Source organism: Calliphora vicina, chromosome 1, assembly GCF_958450345.1.
Source record: "Calliphora vicina chromosome 1, idCalVici1.1, whole genome shotgun sequence".
Taxonomy (NCBI): domain Eukaryota; kingdom Metazoa; phylum Arthropoda; class Insecta; order Diptera; family Calliphoridae; genus Calliphora; species Calliphora vicina.
In genome coordinates this window covers 16,907,776-16,922,777 of record NC_088780.1, presented here as the reverse complement: position 1 = coordinate 16,922,777, position 15,002 = coordinate 16,907,776, and the positions used below count along the sequence as shown (strand labels likewise).

The 15,002-nt window shown below is 27.5% G+C and overlaps 2 protein-coding genes and 2 non-coding genes across 5 annotated transcripts in view; 2 read left to right on the top strand and 2 right to left on the bottom strand.

Moving 5' to 3' along the window:
* Nucleotides 1-1,497: 1,497 nt before the first annotated feature.
* jagn (jagunal) overlaps nucleotides 1,498-15,002 on the bottom strand; it is a 137,484-nt gene continuing 123,979 nt past the window's right edge. For both annotated transcript variants that reach the window (XM_065499169.1, XM_065499170.1), the window contains exons 2-4: nucleotides 4,108-4,198; nucleotides 1,761-2,133; nucleotides 1,498-1,697 (exon numbers count right to left, since the gene is read on the bottom strand). In XM_065499169.1, coding sequence (XP_065355241.1) covers nucleotides 1,566-1,697; nucleotides 1,761-2,133; nucleotides 4,108-4,196 — 594 coding nt within the window. In that variant the 5' untranslated portion in view covers nucleotides 4,197-4,198 and the 3' untranslated portion in view covers nucleotides 1,498-1,565. The remainder of the gene's footprint in view (nucleotides 1,698-1,760; nucleotides 2,134-4,107; nucleotides 4,199-15,002) is intronic.
* Nucleotides 7,845-7,917, top strand: TRNAR-UCG (transfer RNA arginine (anticodon UCG)). The gene has a single exon. It is a non-coding gene; the product is annotated as a tRNA-Arg (tRNA).
* LOC135964269 (uncharacterized) lies at nucleotides 10,738-14,397 on the bottom strand. Its single transcript, XM_065516456.1, has 2 exons — nucleotides 13,653-14,397; nucleotides 10,738-11,205 (listed from the first exon to the last, which is right to left on the bottom strand). Exons 1-2 carry the CDS (start codon nucleotides 14,262-14,264, stop codon nucleotides 11,017-11,019), a joined length of 801 nt encoding a protein of 266 aa, XP_065372528.1. The 5' UTR covers nucleotides 14,265-14,397; the 3' UTR covers nucleotides 10,738-11,016.
* TRNAR-UCG (transfer RNA arginine (anticodon UCG)) lies at nucleotides 10,881-10,953 on the top strand. The gene has a single exon. It is a non-coding gene; the product is annotated as a tRNA-Arg (tRNA).

Genomic DNA, 15,002 nt, shown 5'->3' with positions numbered 1-15,002 from the left:
TATCAATTTAATGAAATTTCCAAAAAAAAAATTCAATTTGAGGTTATAAATTTCAGATTTTTTTTTTAATTAATAAAATTTTAAGGGTTTTAAAGAAATATTTTATAGTCAGTACTTAAGACTCAATATGGTTTCTTTAAATGTTTTGAAATTTAATAAAATTTATATTTCTAAATATGAAATTTAACCTCAAACAGAATAAATTTCAATTAAAATGGAAAAATTGTTTAGTTTCAATGAATAGTAAAGGAACATGTTCCTGGTCTTTTCAAATGCAAGAGAAGAGCCATCAGTTTAAAGAAATTTAAAAAAAAAATTCAACATAACCTCAAATTTCAGAAATTTTTTAATTTAATAAAATTTTAATGGATTTAATAAAATATTCCAAAGTCAGTACTTAAGACTCAAGTTGATTTCTTTAAATATTTAGAAATTTAAGAAGATGTCTATTAATTTACAATAAAAAATATGAAATTTAACCTCAAACTGAATAAAATTTAAATAAAATAGAAAATTGTTTAGTTTCAATAAAAATTTAAAGGCACATGTTTGTGTTCTTTTCAAATGCAAGAAAAAAGCCAATAAATTTGTTCAAATTTCCAAAAAATAATTTCAATTCAGTTTTAAATTTAAGAAATTTATAAATTTAATAAAATTTCAATAGATTTAAGAACATATTTGAGACAATTCTTTAGACTCAATTTAATTTATTTAAAAATTTAGAAATGTAATAAAATTTCCCTCAATATACAGCCTTAAAATTAAAATTTAACCTCAAATTGAATAAAATTCTTTATAAATTGAAAATGTCTTCAGTTTCATTAAAAAAAATAAAGGAAACTGTTTGCGTTCTTCTCAAATCCAAGAAAATAACTTAACTTATATTTCCATGTTAATATTTCCAGTCTAAATAAACTTTTTTTAAAAATAATTAAAGTTTTGATTATTTTAAAGATTTTAAATAGAAAATTAAACCTCAAATCAACTAAAGAGATCCTATTAAAATTTCACGAAAACAATAGATGAATTACAAATGTAGCTATGATTTATGTAGGTATTTTAATCTAGTATTTGGAACTAATGATTTAGAAACCACTTTATCACTCTGCATATAAAGCTGTTATTGATGTACAAAAGATATTCAGAGTTAGTTATAAGACTTATTTTACTTAAAAACAAAAAAAATTAAAACCAAAAATTAAATGAATTTAAAAAGTTTTTATTAAAATAGTTACACATTTATATCAAAATTCGAAACAATTCTAAACATTTTATTGCTTTGTATTGTATTTAAAAACCAAATAATCTGAACGCCAATAGAATTAAACAGACAAAAAAAAACATTTCATTAAAAAACTACTATAGGAAATGGTGTAGTTTCATTATATATAAAGTATTTATCATTTTCCTAATGATAATAACTTTTAGCTTAATCTTCTTTCTTTTTTTTCAATATTTAACAAGAGTATTTAAATGACCATATATAGTTTTTATATATATATAAAAAAAAGAAACCCCGAAAAGTTAAACGTAAGAGAAAAAAAAAACATAAATAAATTATAAATTTATTGATATTTCCTAGCGGCAGTGCGTGCCTTCCAGGCTTTAACCAAGTTATAGGAGAAATACAAAGTAAAGCCATGTATTTGGAAACCCACAAAACAGAAAGCATACCATAACAAACCATAAGGAAGACCCTGTAAATAAAACAAAAAAATTAAATTTTAACTTTTGTATAGAACATTATTAATATCACTCACCCTCCACAAAAATATGCCAGTCTCATCCAATTCCGATTTATCATCCAACGTCAAATACTCCCATACATCGGCAAAATAATAGATGAAACAGTACATCAAAGGCATGACAGCAAACAAACCCAATGCAATCATATATTTTTGCATTTCACGTATTTTATTACTTTTGGCCGCTGACAGGCCCAAAAATGAGGTCAACAATGAGGCCAGCCATATGTATTCCCACCATAATGGAGCGGGCACTTCCAATTCCTCAATTTCCAGCACAAATATATCCAAACGATCCAATATGTCCGAGGTTAGCTTGGCTAACATTACAAAAAATAGCAGTGCATGAAAGAAAATGCAGTATTTCAGTCGTGATTTATTTAACAAACTGTAAAGAAAATAAGGGATTTTTTTCTTTTGTTAAATTAAGACGAATTTTTCTAGTATAAAAAGAAGTAAGATTAAAGTAAATTATGATCTATATTTAAAATATAATTTGAGTATAAAAAGATCCATGATTGATGAGTAATTTTTAGTATAAAAAGGTCCACGATTGATGAACAATTTTCAATAATTAAAGATCCACGATTGATGTAAAATTTTCAGTTTTTGAAGATCCATGATTGATGTAAAATTTTCAGTATTTACAGATCCTCGATTGATGTAAAATTTTCAGTAATTAAAGATCCATGATTGAAGTAAAATTTTCAGTATTTAAAGATCCACGATTGATGTAAAATTTTCAATATTTAAAGATCCACGATTGATCTAAAATTTTCAATATTTAAAGATCCACGATTGATGTAAAATTTTGAATATTTAAAGATCCACGATTGATCTAAAATTTTCAATATTTAAAGATCCACGATTGATGTAAAATTTTCAATATTTAATGATCCACGATTGATGTAAAATTTTCAATATTTAAAGATCCACGATTGATTTAAAATTTTCAATATTTAAAGATCCACGATTGATGTAAAATTTTCAATATTTGAAGATCCAGGATAGATGTAAAATTTTCAGTATTGAAAGATCCACGATTGATGTAAAACCGTCTGTATAAAGAGATCTACTATTGATGTAAACATTTCTGTATAATAAGATCCACGAAGGATCCATGATTGATGTAATATTTTCAGTTTAAAAACATCCATGTTTGATGTAAAATATTCTGTACAAAAGTTGTACGAATGTTGTTAAATTTTCAGTATAAAAAGGTTGACGATTGATGTAAAATTTTCCTTACAAAAAAATTTATGTAAAATTTTCAATATAAAAAGATCGATTGGCGTAAAATTTTCACTAAAAAAAGATCCACGATTAAAGTAAAATTTTGAGTCTGGACTGATGTAAAATTTTCAATATAAAAAATGTAAAATTTTCACAGCAGTAGTGAATTCACGATTGATCTACAATTTTGTGATTATATAGACTCGTATTTTATCTGGAAAGTGGTCTTCTTTACCTCAAAGCACTTAAAGTACATTTTTAGGCTGCCTCCTAAATCTTGTCAACAAAATAAAATTACAAAATACTTTGGTTAACTGAACTTTTTAACACAATTGCAATAAATTTTGCTTAAACCTCAATCCTATACAACATTCTAACAAATATTTACATGTTTTTTAAACTCTAAAATCTAAAAAAAAAACATTAATAAATCCAACCATCAGGTCAATATACAAAACAGTTGCCAAAAAAAAAAGAAAAACAAACATAAAAAACACAGCTCCCACAAAAACAAAACAAAGAAAAAACTGCAATAAAATGTCAAAACAATAAAAACACTCTCACTCACACCCCCTGAGTAAAGAGGATACAACAGTAATAAAATAAAAACAACAAACACATTAAAAAAAGGGGTAGAGGGAAGCAGTAGAAAAAGTATGCAAAAGTTAAAAAAGAACAACAACAACAACTACATAAAAACAAATGTAAACAAAACTTGGCAAGTGATCAAAAAAGCAACATAAAATCAGACAGACAGGCAGATGTAGCAGCAGCAGAATAACTGGCAGTAGCAACAATATATTAGAAAAAAAGACACAACAAATATTAGAATACAATAAAGAAAATACCCAAAAAGTGGTGGAGCCCTAACACAAAACAAATGCCTCATCCTCTTTGCTCAAAAAAAAAAGAAATATTATTATTGTTTCAATGGAAAATGTGTGTGAGTGAGTGATGAATGAAAATTACTTTTCGTCTAAGAACAGACACAACAATTATGCAAAACACCAAAGTTGGAAGCAAAGAAAAAAAAAACACACATAACCATTTAAATGAAATTTATAACAATTTCTAACAAAATAATTTAAATAGAATTTTTATATTTTTATAAAACAAAATGCATATTAACCTAATTTGATGTGGTGCAGCTACCCGTTGCCTATACTCGAAATCGTTGCCATCTGTCCCTGATACCATGGGACCTCCACGAGATGCCATTTCTATTTTTTTTTTACACTTTTTTTCTTTTTATTTTATTAATATATTTTAGGTTTTTTATTATAACTTTTAAAAATATTTTGCTATTTGTTCATAAATTTAACATTGCACTGGTTTTTTAATTTATTTTTAAATAAATATTTAGGTTTTTGTCGTAATTTTCGTTAAAGAATGAAAAAATTAAAATAGGTTTCGTTTCGGTGGTAATAACTTTACAAAAAAAAATTAGGAAAGAAATCACCAGCAGCAAAAGTGTATGATTAGAAAAATGAAAAGAGAAATGAAACGTTGACGTTGTCAAATTTTGTTGTTGTTTTTCCCCAGTAAATATGTGGCTGGCCGAATACGAACTGTCAAAATTGTTTGTGTGATTTGCTTAAAACAGTGTGTGTGTCTTGGCTAAACAAGTGGACATACAACATTTACAAGTGGCAACGCCGTTGCGGCTGACATCAGCAAAACTTTTTTTTATATTAAGTTTTTACGAGCTAAATTTGGGGGGTCATGAGCCAACTATTCCCCATAAGAAATGTACAGTGCGTGTGTTTATTCATATTGATGTCTTCCGCAGAGTGGCCGGAGTGTATAAAATGTACTGTCATCATACTGATAATAAAGTGTACAGATCTGGCAATACATTATTATTTTGTTTTTTGATAGTAGGAAGGCGAATTCATACAATGTGGTGTCAGTTCTACAAAAACAACGATTGGTCTTAACCAAGGCGTATTTAACAAGGTGACAGCAGTGGCGAATTGAAATAAATACAGGCGAATTCACTTATTTTTTATATATAGAGTTTGACATACGGACGTACGGGCGAATATTTTTTATATATGTAGTTTGACATTTGTGCGTGCTATTTCTATAATCAGCTGTGCTGCCGATGTCACCTTATTAAATGCACCTTGGTCTTAACAAATGTTAAAAAACCAAAATGAAAAGTTTAACAAATAAGTATTTAGACTTAATATAGTGTAGATAATTGAACAGTGAGGGCTTTACTTATTTATGTAAACAATAAATATTTTGTTAATAAGCTTAGAATATGTAGATATTTACATATTTGTTTAATTTTTCATTTTTGACATTTGTTAAGACCAATTGCTGTTTTTGAAGAACTGATACCACCTTGTATGAATTCGCCTTGTTTCTTATCAAAAGTTGTTGATAAACAAATTGGTTTTTTTTTGATTTGAAAGCTTTATCTAATAATGGTAAGTTTATGTTAGTTACTAATGTTTTTCATTTGTTTTGTTGTATACAACAATACATAATGCACAGATGATGATCCAATGATGTTGAAGGTTCATTAATAAAAGCAATTCCCAGCTAATTTTTGGATCTATATAGCTGAGGAATTCCGTTTGCACCTTTAACTACAAGAACAACGTGCAATTCTCGATAATGCGCCCGGCATACTGACCAAGTGATGATAAGAACTTCAGAACTCACATAATCACATTGCAAATGCGTACCGCAATTGCAGTATTGTTTCTACTTTGTATGATTACTGGTGGTGGTGTTTAAACCGGCGTGCCACATAATTAATATGTATTCTTTTCCGTTTTATAGTATTTTGTCTGGATCCTTTGGGTCTTGCACGGCGCTTTTTCATACGACCGGCGTATAATTTGAGTGTCGGTGTATACGATCGATTGAGAGCAAAAAAACCGATGAAAAGTTTGAGACATTACGAGAATTAGTTTTACGGTTGGATCTTGTGGCCTTTGCGGCAGTATTAATGTTGTTGTTGTAGCAGCAGTTGTTGCTGAGTTGACAGCCCTTGGCCGAGTGAACTCGGTTCATTCCGGTGCGTAGAACCGGCTGTCGTGGGAATGTATTAATGGGGTAGTATTAATAATATCGGCTGCTGTCTTTATGTATGCAGCATTTTACTATTTTTATGTGCCAGTCATTTCTGTAGTACTGTATGTCTGGAAGGAGCTATAGGCTACGTTTTGTTTTGAAATTTTAGGTGGGCGTGTTACCTCCCATACAAAGTTAATTTTTAAAATCTAATATTTAGGAAACTATAATATCTAATGTCCATAAATTTTGCTTGAGCAATTCCACCGTTTGTATAAATATTTGAGTCAAAATGGGAGTAGTAGCCAAAGTGGGCGTGGCACCTCCCATATGTTGATTGTTTAAAAAAAAATCGAATATATGGGATACAATAAGAGATATAATCTCTCTACCATCCATATTAATATTTAGGACAAGAATGGGCGGACTAAAATAGTGGGCGTGGCACCTCCCAAACAATAAACGTCACTATGAGGAAAATAAACGTCAGCATGAACTAAAGAGTGGCCGGCCATATTGTGTTTATTGCCATATAAAGGGTTGCTAAGTTTAGCTATTTGTTACTGTTGAGGTATTTAAAAGGAATTTGTTGGTTTTGTAAGTTTTTTTTTAAATATTTTTTTAATTTAACGTGTTTTATGTATGAAAAAAATAGTCTGGCTTATTTTTTATACCCTTCACCTTTGTGAGAAGGGTATATATGTATGTATAAGTTTGTCATTCCGTTTGTAATTTCTTCATTTTCATTTCCGACCCTATAAAGTATATATATTCTGGATCCTTATAGATAGCGGAGTCGATTAAGCCATGTCCGTCTGTCTGTCTGTTGAAATCAATTTTCTGATGACCCCAGATATCTTCGGGATCCAAATCTTCAATAATTCTGTCAGACATGCTTTCGAGAAGTTTGCTATTTATAATCAGCAAAATCGGTCCATAAATAACGGAGATATGAACAAAAAACCGGGACAACCTCGATTTTTGACCAATTTTTGACTTATATCTGGATTACTAAGTCATTAATATAGACAATATGGATATCTAATGATAGATACTTCAAAGTCCATTGCAACGATGTAGATAAGGCTATGGTAAGTTGAACCTACAACAGGTCAAAATCGGGAAAAATATTTTTTAACCCGAATTTTTTTTTAAAAAAAAAAAATTTTTTGTCATACATTTTTTTCCAAAAAAAATAAATATAAAAAACTAAAAAAAAAAAAAATTAAAAAAAAATTTTTTTAAAAATTTTTAAAAAAAATTTCAAAAAAAAAAAAAATTTTTTAAAAAAATTTGAAAAACAATTTAAAAAAAAAATTTTGTTTACCTAAAAATATTTAAAAAAATTTATTTTAAAGTATAATTTAGTGAAGGGTATATAAGATTCGGCACAGCCGAATATAGCTCTCTTACTTGTTTTTATTAATAACAGTGGAAAAAATCTATGAATTATGAAATAATAAAAATATTTTGATTTTAAATTTGTATTTGATAAAAGTAAACTTTACTTTAAGAATCAAATAGGATGGATGAGATTAGAGATTTTTTTTAGATTATTTTTTTAAATAAATAACTTTATAAAAATTTTACAAATAAAATGAGATGTACATAATTGATTAAAATGTTCTTTATTAAATTATGTACCACTGATGTAAAATTTTACAAATAAAACCATATATTTAATATACTCTTATGAAAATTGTTTAACCTACAAAAACAACCACCCTTATTTTGTGTAACTTGTATATTTTGTTGCTTGTTTAAAGTCCTTGGTAAAGGACCTCAAATAATATGTTATACATATGTACAAATTGTCAGCTAGTGAATTACAAGCACAAGGACCGTGTGGCCTAATGGATAAGGCGTCGGACTTCGAATCCGAAGATTGCAGGTTCGAGTCCTGTCACGGTCGAAGATTAATTTTTTTTTTATACATATTTCTTTTTTTTTTAATTTTCATCATGAAATTTTAAACGATTAAAGTAAAAATATCAAAAAAGTATAAACGATAAAAATATCTACGATTGAAATAAAATTTTCAGAATAAAAGAATCAACAATTGATGCGATAATTTGAAAATTGAAAAAGGATCTATGATTGATGTAAAACAATAGCACATTTGATGTAAAATTTTAAGAATAAAAGGATCTTCGATTGATATAAAATTTTATGAATAAAAGGATCTACGATTGAGCTAAAAATTTCAGAATAAAAGCATCTACGATTGATGTAAAATATTCAAAATAAAAGGATCTACGTTTAATGTAAAATATTCAGAATAAAAAGATCTACGATTGATGTAAAATACTAGGATTATATGGATCTACGATCAATGTAAAATAATAACATTAAATGGATCTACGTTTAGTGTAAAATATTTAGAATAAAAACATCTACGTTTGATGTACAATTTTCAAAATAAAAGGATCTACGTTTTATGTTATATTTTCAGAATAAAAACATCTACGATTAATGTAAAATTATGAGATTAAACGGGTCTAGGTTTGATGTAAAATTTTCAGAATAAAGAGATTTATGTTTGATGTAAAATTTTTTGAATAAGATAATCTACGAATGAGGTAAAAATTTCAGAATAAAATGTTAAACTTTTGATGTTAAGATTTCAAAATAAACGCATCTACGATTGATGTAAAATATTCAGAATAAAAGGATATAAAAGTGGTTGAGATACAAATTGTATAGTGTATACACTCAATATAACTTAAAAATTCGGCATTTACAAAGATGGCGTATCTTTTGAAAGCGGTTTTTATTTTTATACCCTTCACCTTCCTGAGAAGGGTATATATAAGTTTGTCATTCCGTTTGTAATTTCTACATTTTTCATTTCCGATCCTATAAAGTATATATATTCTGGATCCTTATAGATAGCGGAGTCGATTAAGCCATGTCCGTCTGTCTGTTGAAATCAATTTTCTAAAGACCCCAGATACATATCTTCGGGATCCAAATCTTCAATAATTCTGTCAGACATGCTTTCGAGAAGTTTGCTATTTAAAATCAGCAAAATCGGTCCACAAATGGCTGAGATATGAGGAAAAAACCAGGACAACCTCGATTTTTGACCTATTTTTTACCTATATCTGGATTACTAAGACCTTAACATAGACAATATGGATATCTAATGATAGATATTTCAAAGACATTTGCAACGACGTATATAAGACCATAGTAAGTTGGACCTACAATGGGTCAAAATCGGAAAAAAATTTTGAACCCGAATTTTTTTTCACCAAAAAAAAAATTTAAAAAACAAAAAAAAAAATTTTAAATTTAAAAAAAAAATTTTAATTAAAAAAAAAAAAATTAAAAAAAATTTAAAATAAAAATTAGAAATTTTTTTTACAAAAAATGAAAAAAAACAACTGGAAAAAAAATAAATTTTGTTTACGTAAAAATATTTAAAATTTTTATTTTGAAGTATAATTTGGTGAAGGGTATATAAGATTCGGCACAGCCGAATATAGCACTCTTACTTGTTAATAACTTAATATGTCATTTTGAAGGGTACATATCTGTCATTTATTCTCACTTAGTTATTGAACATTATAGTGTAAACAACAACATTTTTTTGCTTCGAAAATGTCAATAATTTTGTGCCAATAAAGCATGATATGCGGGAAGTTTTGCTTTACTTCTTTTATTTTGCCACGGAAGACAAAGATCGCCCAGGTTAGCCAAAAAAAGTTTGAAGACCAAGAATTGAAAGCATTACTCCATGAAGATTGTTGTAAAACTCAACAAGAGCTTTACAAAATCATTGGAAGCTACTCAAGAATCATACACTCGTTCTACAGTACATTCTGATTCCGTTGTAGGCCATTGTAAAATATTCCAATAAAACTCCAACCAAGTAGTGGTTTAGAGTTTTTTAACATTTTTTGAGATCTACATCATTTATGAAAAAACAAAAAAATAGATTAGGGCCAAGCGCTGTCACTTGACTTCTTTCTGCACTAAACACTGATTTCTCGGCTTTGCTTCCCCATAATAGGGGGGGCGGTCTGTTCAGTATTTAATTATTTTTTCAGCATTAAACAATGTATTTACCTTTAGAAAACAGTAACCGCCCAATAACTCAATTTTTGATATTTCGTTGCTTGACTGGTTTTTGAAATAAACGATTCATTGATGTAAAATTTTCAGAATAAAAATTTCTTGTTAAAAAGTAGAAATAATTTCCTACATATTGCTATAAAATATGAATATATTTTTCTTTATCCAAATATAAATGGATACAAAACTTCAACATCGCGGAGTGAAATTGCAGACTGAACCGCTGAATACTGTTCAGGTGTAAAAAAGTGATGCCATAGCGATTTTATTGTACAAAAACAAAAGAGAAGAGAAAAGATAAAGTTGCCAGATGAGTATTAGATAGCAATGTTACCAGCATTTATCAGCACTTATCTAATTCAACAACCCTTATTGAGGAATTACCGTTCTTTTGAAACAAATTCAGGGACTTATTTTATACTACACAACTGTTTGAAAAGAACTATTTGGATATTTTGAATTCTATCCTTACTAAAATTGTATAACAACAAATTTTTCTCAAAATTATGCGGTATTTTATATTCCTTAAAATTGTTATTAAAAAAAAACTAATATTTTCAAAAATATCCTTATTACACAGTTGTTTAAAAAAGTAATATTTTACATGCTTTAACTAATGTATACTTTACTAGTTAATTTCATTTTTAACACCTTTTTCAAACTCATACTACTACTTATTTATATGGAAATTGTTTAAACAACCAAATAACCACCCTTATTTTGTATTTTGCTAAAGTCCTTTGTAAAAGGACCTCAAATAATGTGTTATATTGCCAGCAAGTTAAATACCAGCACAAGGACCGTGTGGCCTAATGGATAAGGCGTCGGACTTCGAATCCGAAGATTGCAGGTTCGAGTCCTGTCACGGTCGAAGATTATTTTTTTTATTTTATTTTTTATTTTTAGTAATTTTTTTTATTATTAAATTAGCATTTTATTTTTGGCGAAAAACTTCCACTTGCAAAGGATGACACTTGTCATCGGGCACCTCTTGACCCACGGGTATAGAAACATCTCCTTGGGGACAGGCACTTAAGGCTACTAATAAATTCATTTCGGCTATGAATTCAATGTAGTCGCCTTTTTGAGCGGGACTGGGTTTGCAGAAATATTGTTGGGTGTCCTGTGAATAAAGAAAATTTTTACATGATGTCAACAATTAAAAATCTGAGTAAAAATTTTAATTTTGCATAAAATTACTTAAAACTAATCACAATTGTATAAAAATATGGAATACCAATTGTTGACATGATGTCAACAATTGAGTAAATGATGTAAACAATGAAATTAGCTGAATAAAAACAAATATTATACTGTAAAATGTTAGTAATTTGTAATAAAGGGCTTAAAATCAATTGTTTACATGATGTCGACAATTAAAAATTTGTCTAAAAATTTAAATTTTGCATAAATTTACTTACAACGGTTCACAATTGCATAAAAATGTAGAATAACAATTGTTTACATGATGTCAACAATTGGGTAAATAATGTAAACAATGAAATTAAATGGATATAAGCAAATATTAGACTATAAAATGTTGAATATTAGTGCTTAAATGTAATTGTTTACATGATGTCAACAATTAAAATTTGGTGTAAAAAATTTAAATTTTGCGTAAAATTACTTAGAAATGTTCACAATTGTATAATAATGTAGAATAACAATTGTTTACATGATGTCAACAATTGGGTAAATAATATAAACAATAAAATTAGCTGAATAAAAGTAAATATAACACTGTAAAATGTTAGTAATTTGTACTTAAGTGCTTAAAATGTAGTGTTTACATGATGTCAACAATTAAAAATTTGTGTAAAAAATTTAAATTTTGAATAAAAATACTTAGAACGGTTCACAATTGTATAAAAATGAGGATTAATAATTGTTTACATGATGTCAACAATTGAGTAAATAATGTAAACAATGAAATTAGCTGAATAAAAACAAATATTAGACTGTAAAATGTTAGTAATTTGTGATAAAGGGCTTAAAATCAATTGTTTACATGATGTCAACAATTAAAAATTTGTGTATAAAAATTTAAATTTTGAATATAATTACTTAGGACGGTTCACAATTGTATAATAATGTAGAATAACAATTGTTTACATGATGTCAACAATTGAGTAAATAATGTAAACAATGAAATTAGCTGGATAAAAGCAAATATAACACTGTAAAATGTTAGTAATTTGTACTAAAGTGCTTAAAATAAATTGTTTACATGATGTCAACAATTAAAAATTTGTGTAAAAAATTAAAATTTTCAATAAAAATACTTAGAACGGTTCACAATTGCATAAAAATCTGGAATAACAATTGTTTACATGATGTCAACATTTGGGTAAATAATGTAAACAATGAAATTAGCTGGATAAAGTCAAATATTAGACTATAAAATGTTGAGTATTAGTGCTAAAGTGCTTAAAATATATTGTTTACATGATGTCAACAATAAAAAATTTGTGTAAAAAATTTTAATTTTGCATTAAATTACTTAGATCCGTACACAATTGCATAAAAATGTAGAAAAAAATTGTTTACATGATGTCAACAATTGGGTAAATAATGTAAACAAGGAAATTAAATGAATAAGGCAAATAAAACACTGTAAAATGTTAGTAATTTATACTATAGTGCTTAAAATCAATTATTTACATGATGTCAACTATTAAAAATTTGTGTAAAAAATATAAATTTTGCATAAATTTACTTAGAAATATTCACAATTGTATAAAAATCTGGAATAACAATTGTTTACATGATGTCAACAATTGGGTAAATAATGTAAACAATGAAATTAAATGGATATAGGCAAATAAAACACTGTAAAATGTTAGTAATTTGTACTAAAGTGCTTAAAATCAATTGTTTACATGATGTCAACAATTAAAAATTTGTGTAAAAAATTTAAATTTTGCATAAAATTTATTAGATCTGTTCACTATTGTATAAAAATCTGGAATAACAATTGTTTACATGATGTCAACAATTGGGTAAATAATGTAAACAATGAAATTAGCTGGATAAAAGCTAATATTGTACTATAAAATGTTAGTAATTTGTATAGAAAGTGCTTAAAATTAATTGTTTACATGATGTCAACAATTAAAAATTTGTGTAAAAAAATTTAAATTTTGCGTAAAATTACTTAGAAATATTCACAATTGTATAAAAATGTAGAATAACAATTGTTTACATGATGTCAACAATTTGGTAAATAATGTAAATAATGAAATTAAATGGATATAGGCAAATAAAACACTGTAAAATGTTAGTAATTTGTATAGAAAGTGCATAAAATCAATTGTTTACATGATGTCAACAATTAAAAATTTGTGTAAAAAATTTAAATTTTGCATAAAATTCATTAGATCTGTTCACTATTGTATAAAAATATAGAATAAAAATTGTTTACATGATGTCAACAATTGGGTAAATAATGTAAACAATGAAATTAGCTGGATAAAGGCAAATATTATACTATAAAGTGTTTATTATTAGTGCTAAAGTTCTTAAAATCAAATAAAGTAAAATTTATTTTTAAGATTTTCAGCTTTAACTCACCCTGGTAAATCCCGTACACATGAAAATATTCCACACATCATGAACATCCTCCTCCGTCAAACCGCGCTCCTCAGTCACAGCCTTAACCAACGAACTATGACAACTGCCCACACGATTCTTGCCCGTTATCAATTTGTACGTATAATCATCACATCTAGTGCCCACTACATCATGCAGCGAGCCACCATCCTCATCTATGCCATACTTGGCCAACGAATCATAAACAAAGGTGGCCATAGGCCTCAGATAGGGTAAACAACTCCACAAACGATCGTACACCTTTAAATGGGTGCTGTGCAATTGACGTGTTTTACCCGAATAGAAATGTTCTTTGGTGTTGTCCAAATTCCAAAAATTCATATCGCCCACTTGAGAACCCTCACTTACTGTAACACGACACAAATCATCCTTTTGCATAGTCCAGGTTTTTGCTTGACGTTTGGGCACAATCAAGGTCTCGATCACCTCACCTGTTATAGCCTGATAGCGCAAGTCATCGTATTGACTATGAGAAACTTGTGCGGCGGCTGGTTTGTTGTAGCACACGGTGGGTTTGTGTTGGGGAAAGACTCGAGGTTTGAAACCTCTGCCGCACCAGGACTGAGTTGTCATATTGTTTTTTTGCTTGTTTTTATTATATAAAGAAAAAGCTTTTGTGATTTGATTTTAATTCTTGGTGTATTTCACTGTTTGCTGGTTTCTTAGTTGTTTATCTATGTTTTTCACTTTGAATGTTTTCTGTTCTAATCACTGACGTTAACTGAATTATTAATCTATTTGTTAAATGTTTAAATTGAACAAAATAGTGTGGCTTTTTTAAGTATATATGATTGCTATTTACACATAATTAATATTTGTATGGGTACTTTTTTGTTATTGTTGCTTTTGCATACAATAGTTTGTAAACAAACCTGTTCTCTATCTCTCTCTCTCTCTATTATTATTCTAAACATTAATATTGTTGTGATCTCTTTGGAATTGCCAGATGATTTGGAGTTATAATTTAAGAAATAAAACTTAAATTGTTGATAACTTTTTAAAAAATTATAAAAATAAATCGTTAAGAATTGTATAAATAGTAGAAACGATGAAATTTGCTGGAAATAAGCAAATTTACACTGTCAATTATTAGTTTTTTTTTGTAAATGTTTAAAATTAATTATTTACACAATGTCGACAATTGTTTAAATAATGTAAGCAATGGAATTAACTGTCTATAAACAAATAAAACACTATGAAATATTAGTTATTAGTGCTAAAAGTGCTTAATATTAATTGTTTACATGATGTCAACAATTAAAAATGTGTGTAAAAAGTTAAAATTTGTCAGAAAATGAATTGGAACTATGT

What these genes read in the sequence shown, in the direction of transcription:
- LOC135964269 (XM_065516456.1), bottom strand. Translation starts at nt 14,264, where the DNA reads ATGACAACTCAGTCCTGGTGCGGCAGAGGTTTCAAACCTCGAGTCTTT. An exon ending in TGTGTACGGGATTTACCAGG is followed by an intron (nt 11,206 to 13,652) that starts GTGAGTTAAAGC and finishes CTTTATTCACAG; the next exon opens with GACACCCAACAATATTTCTG.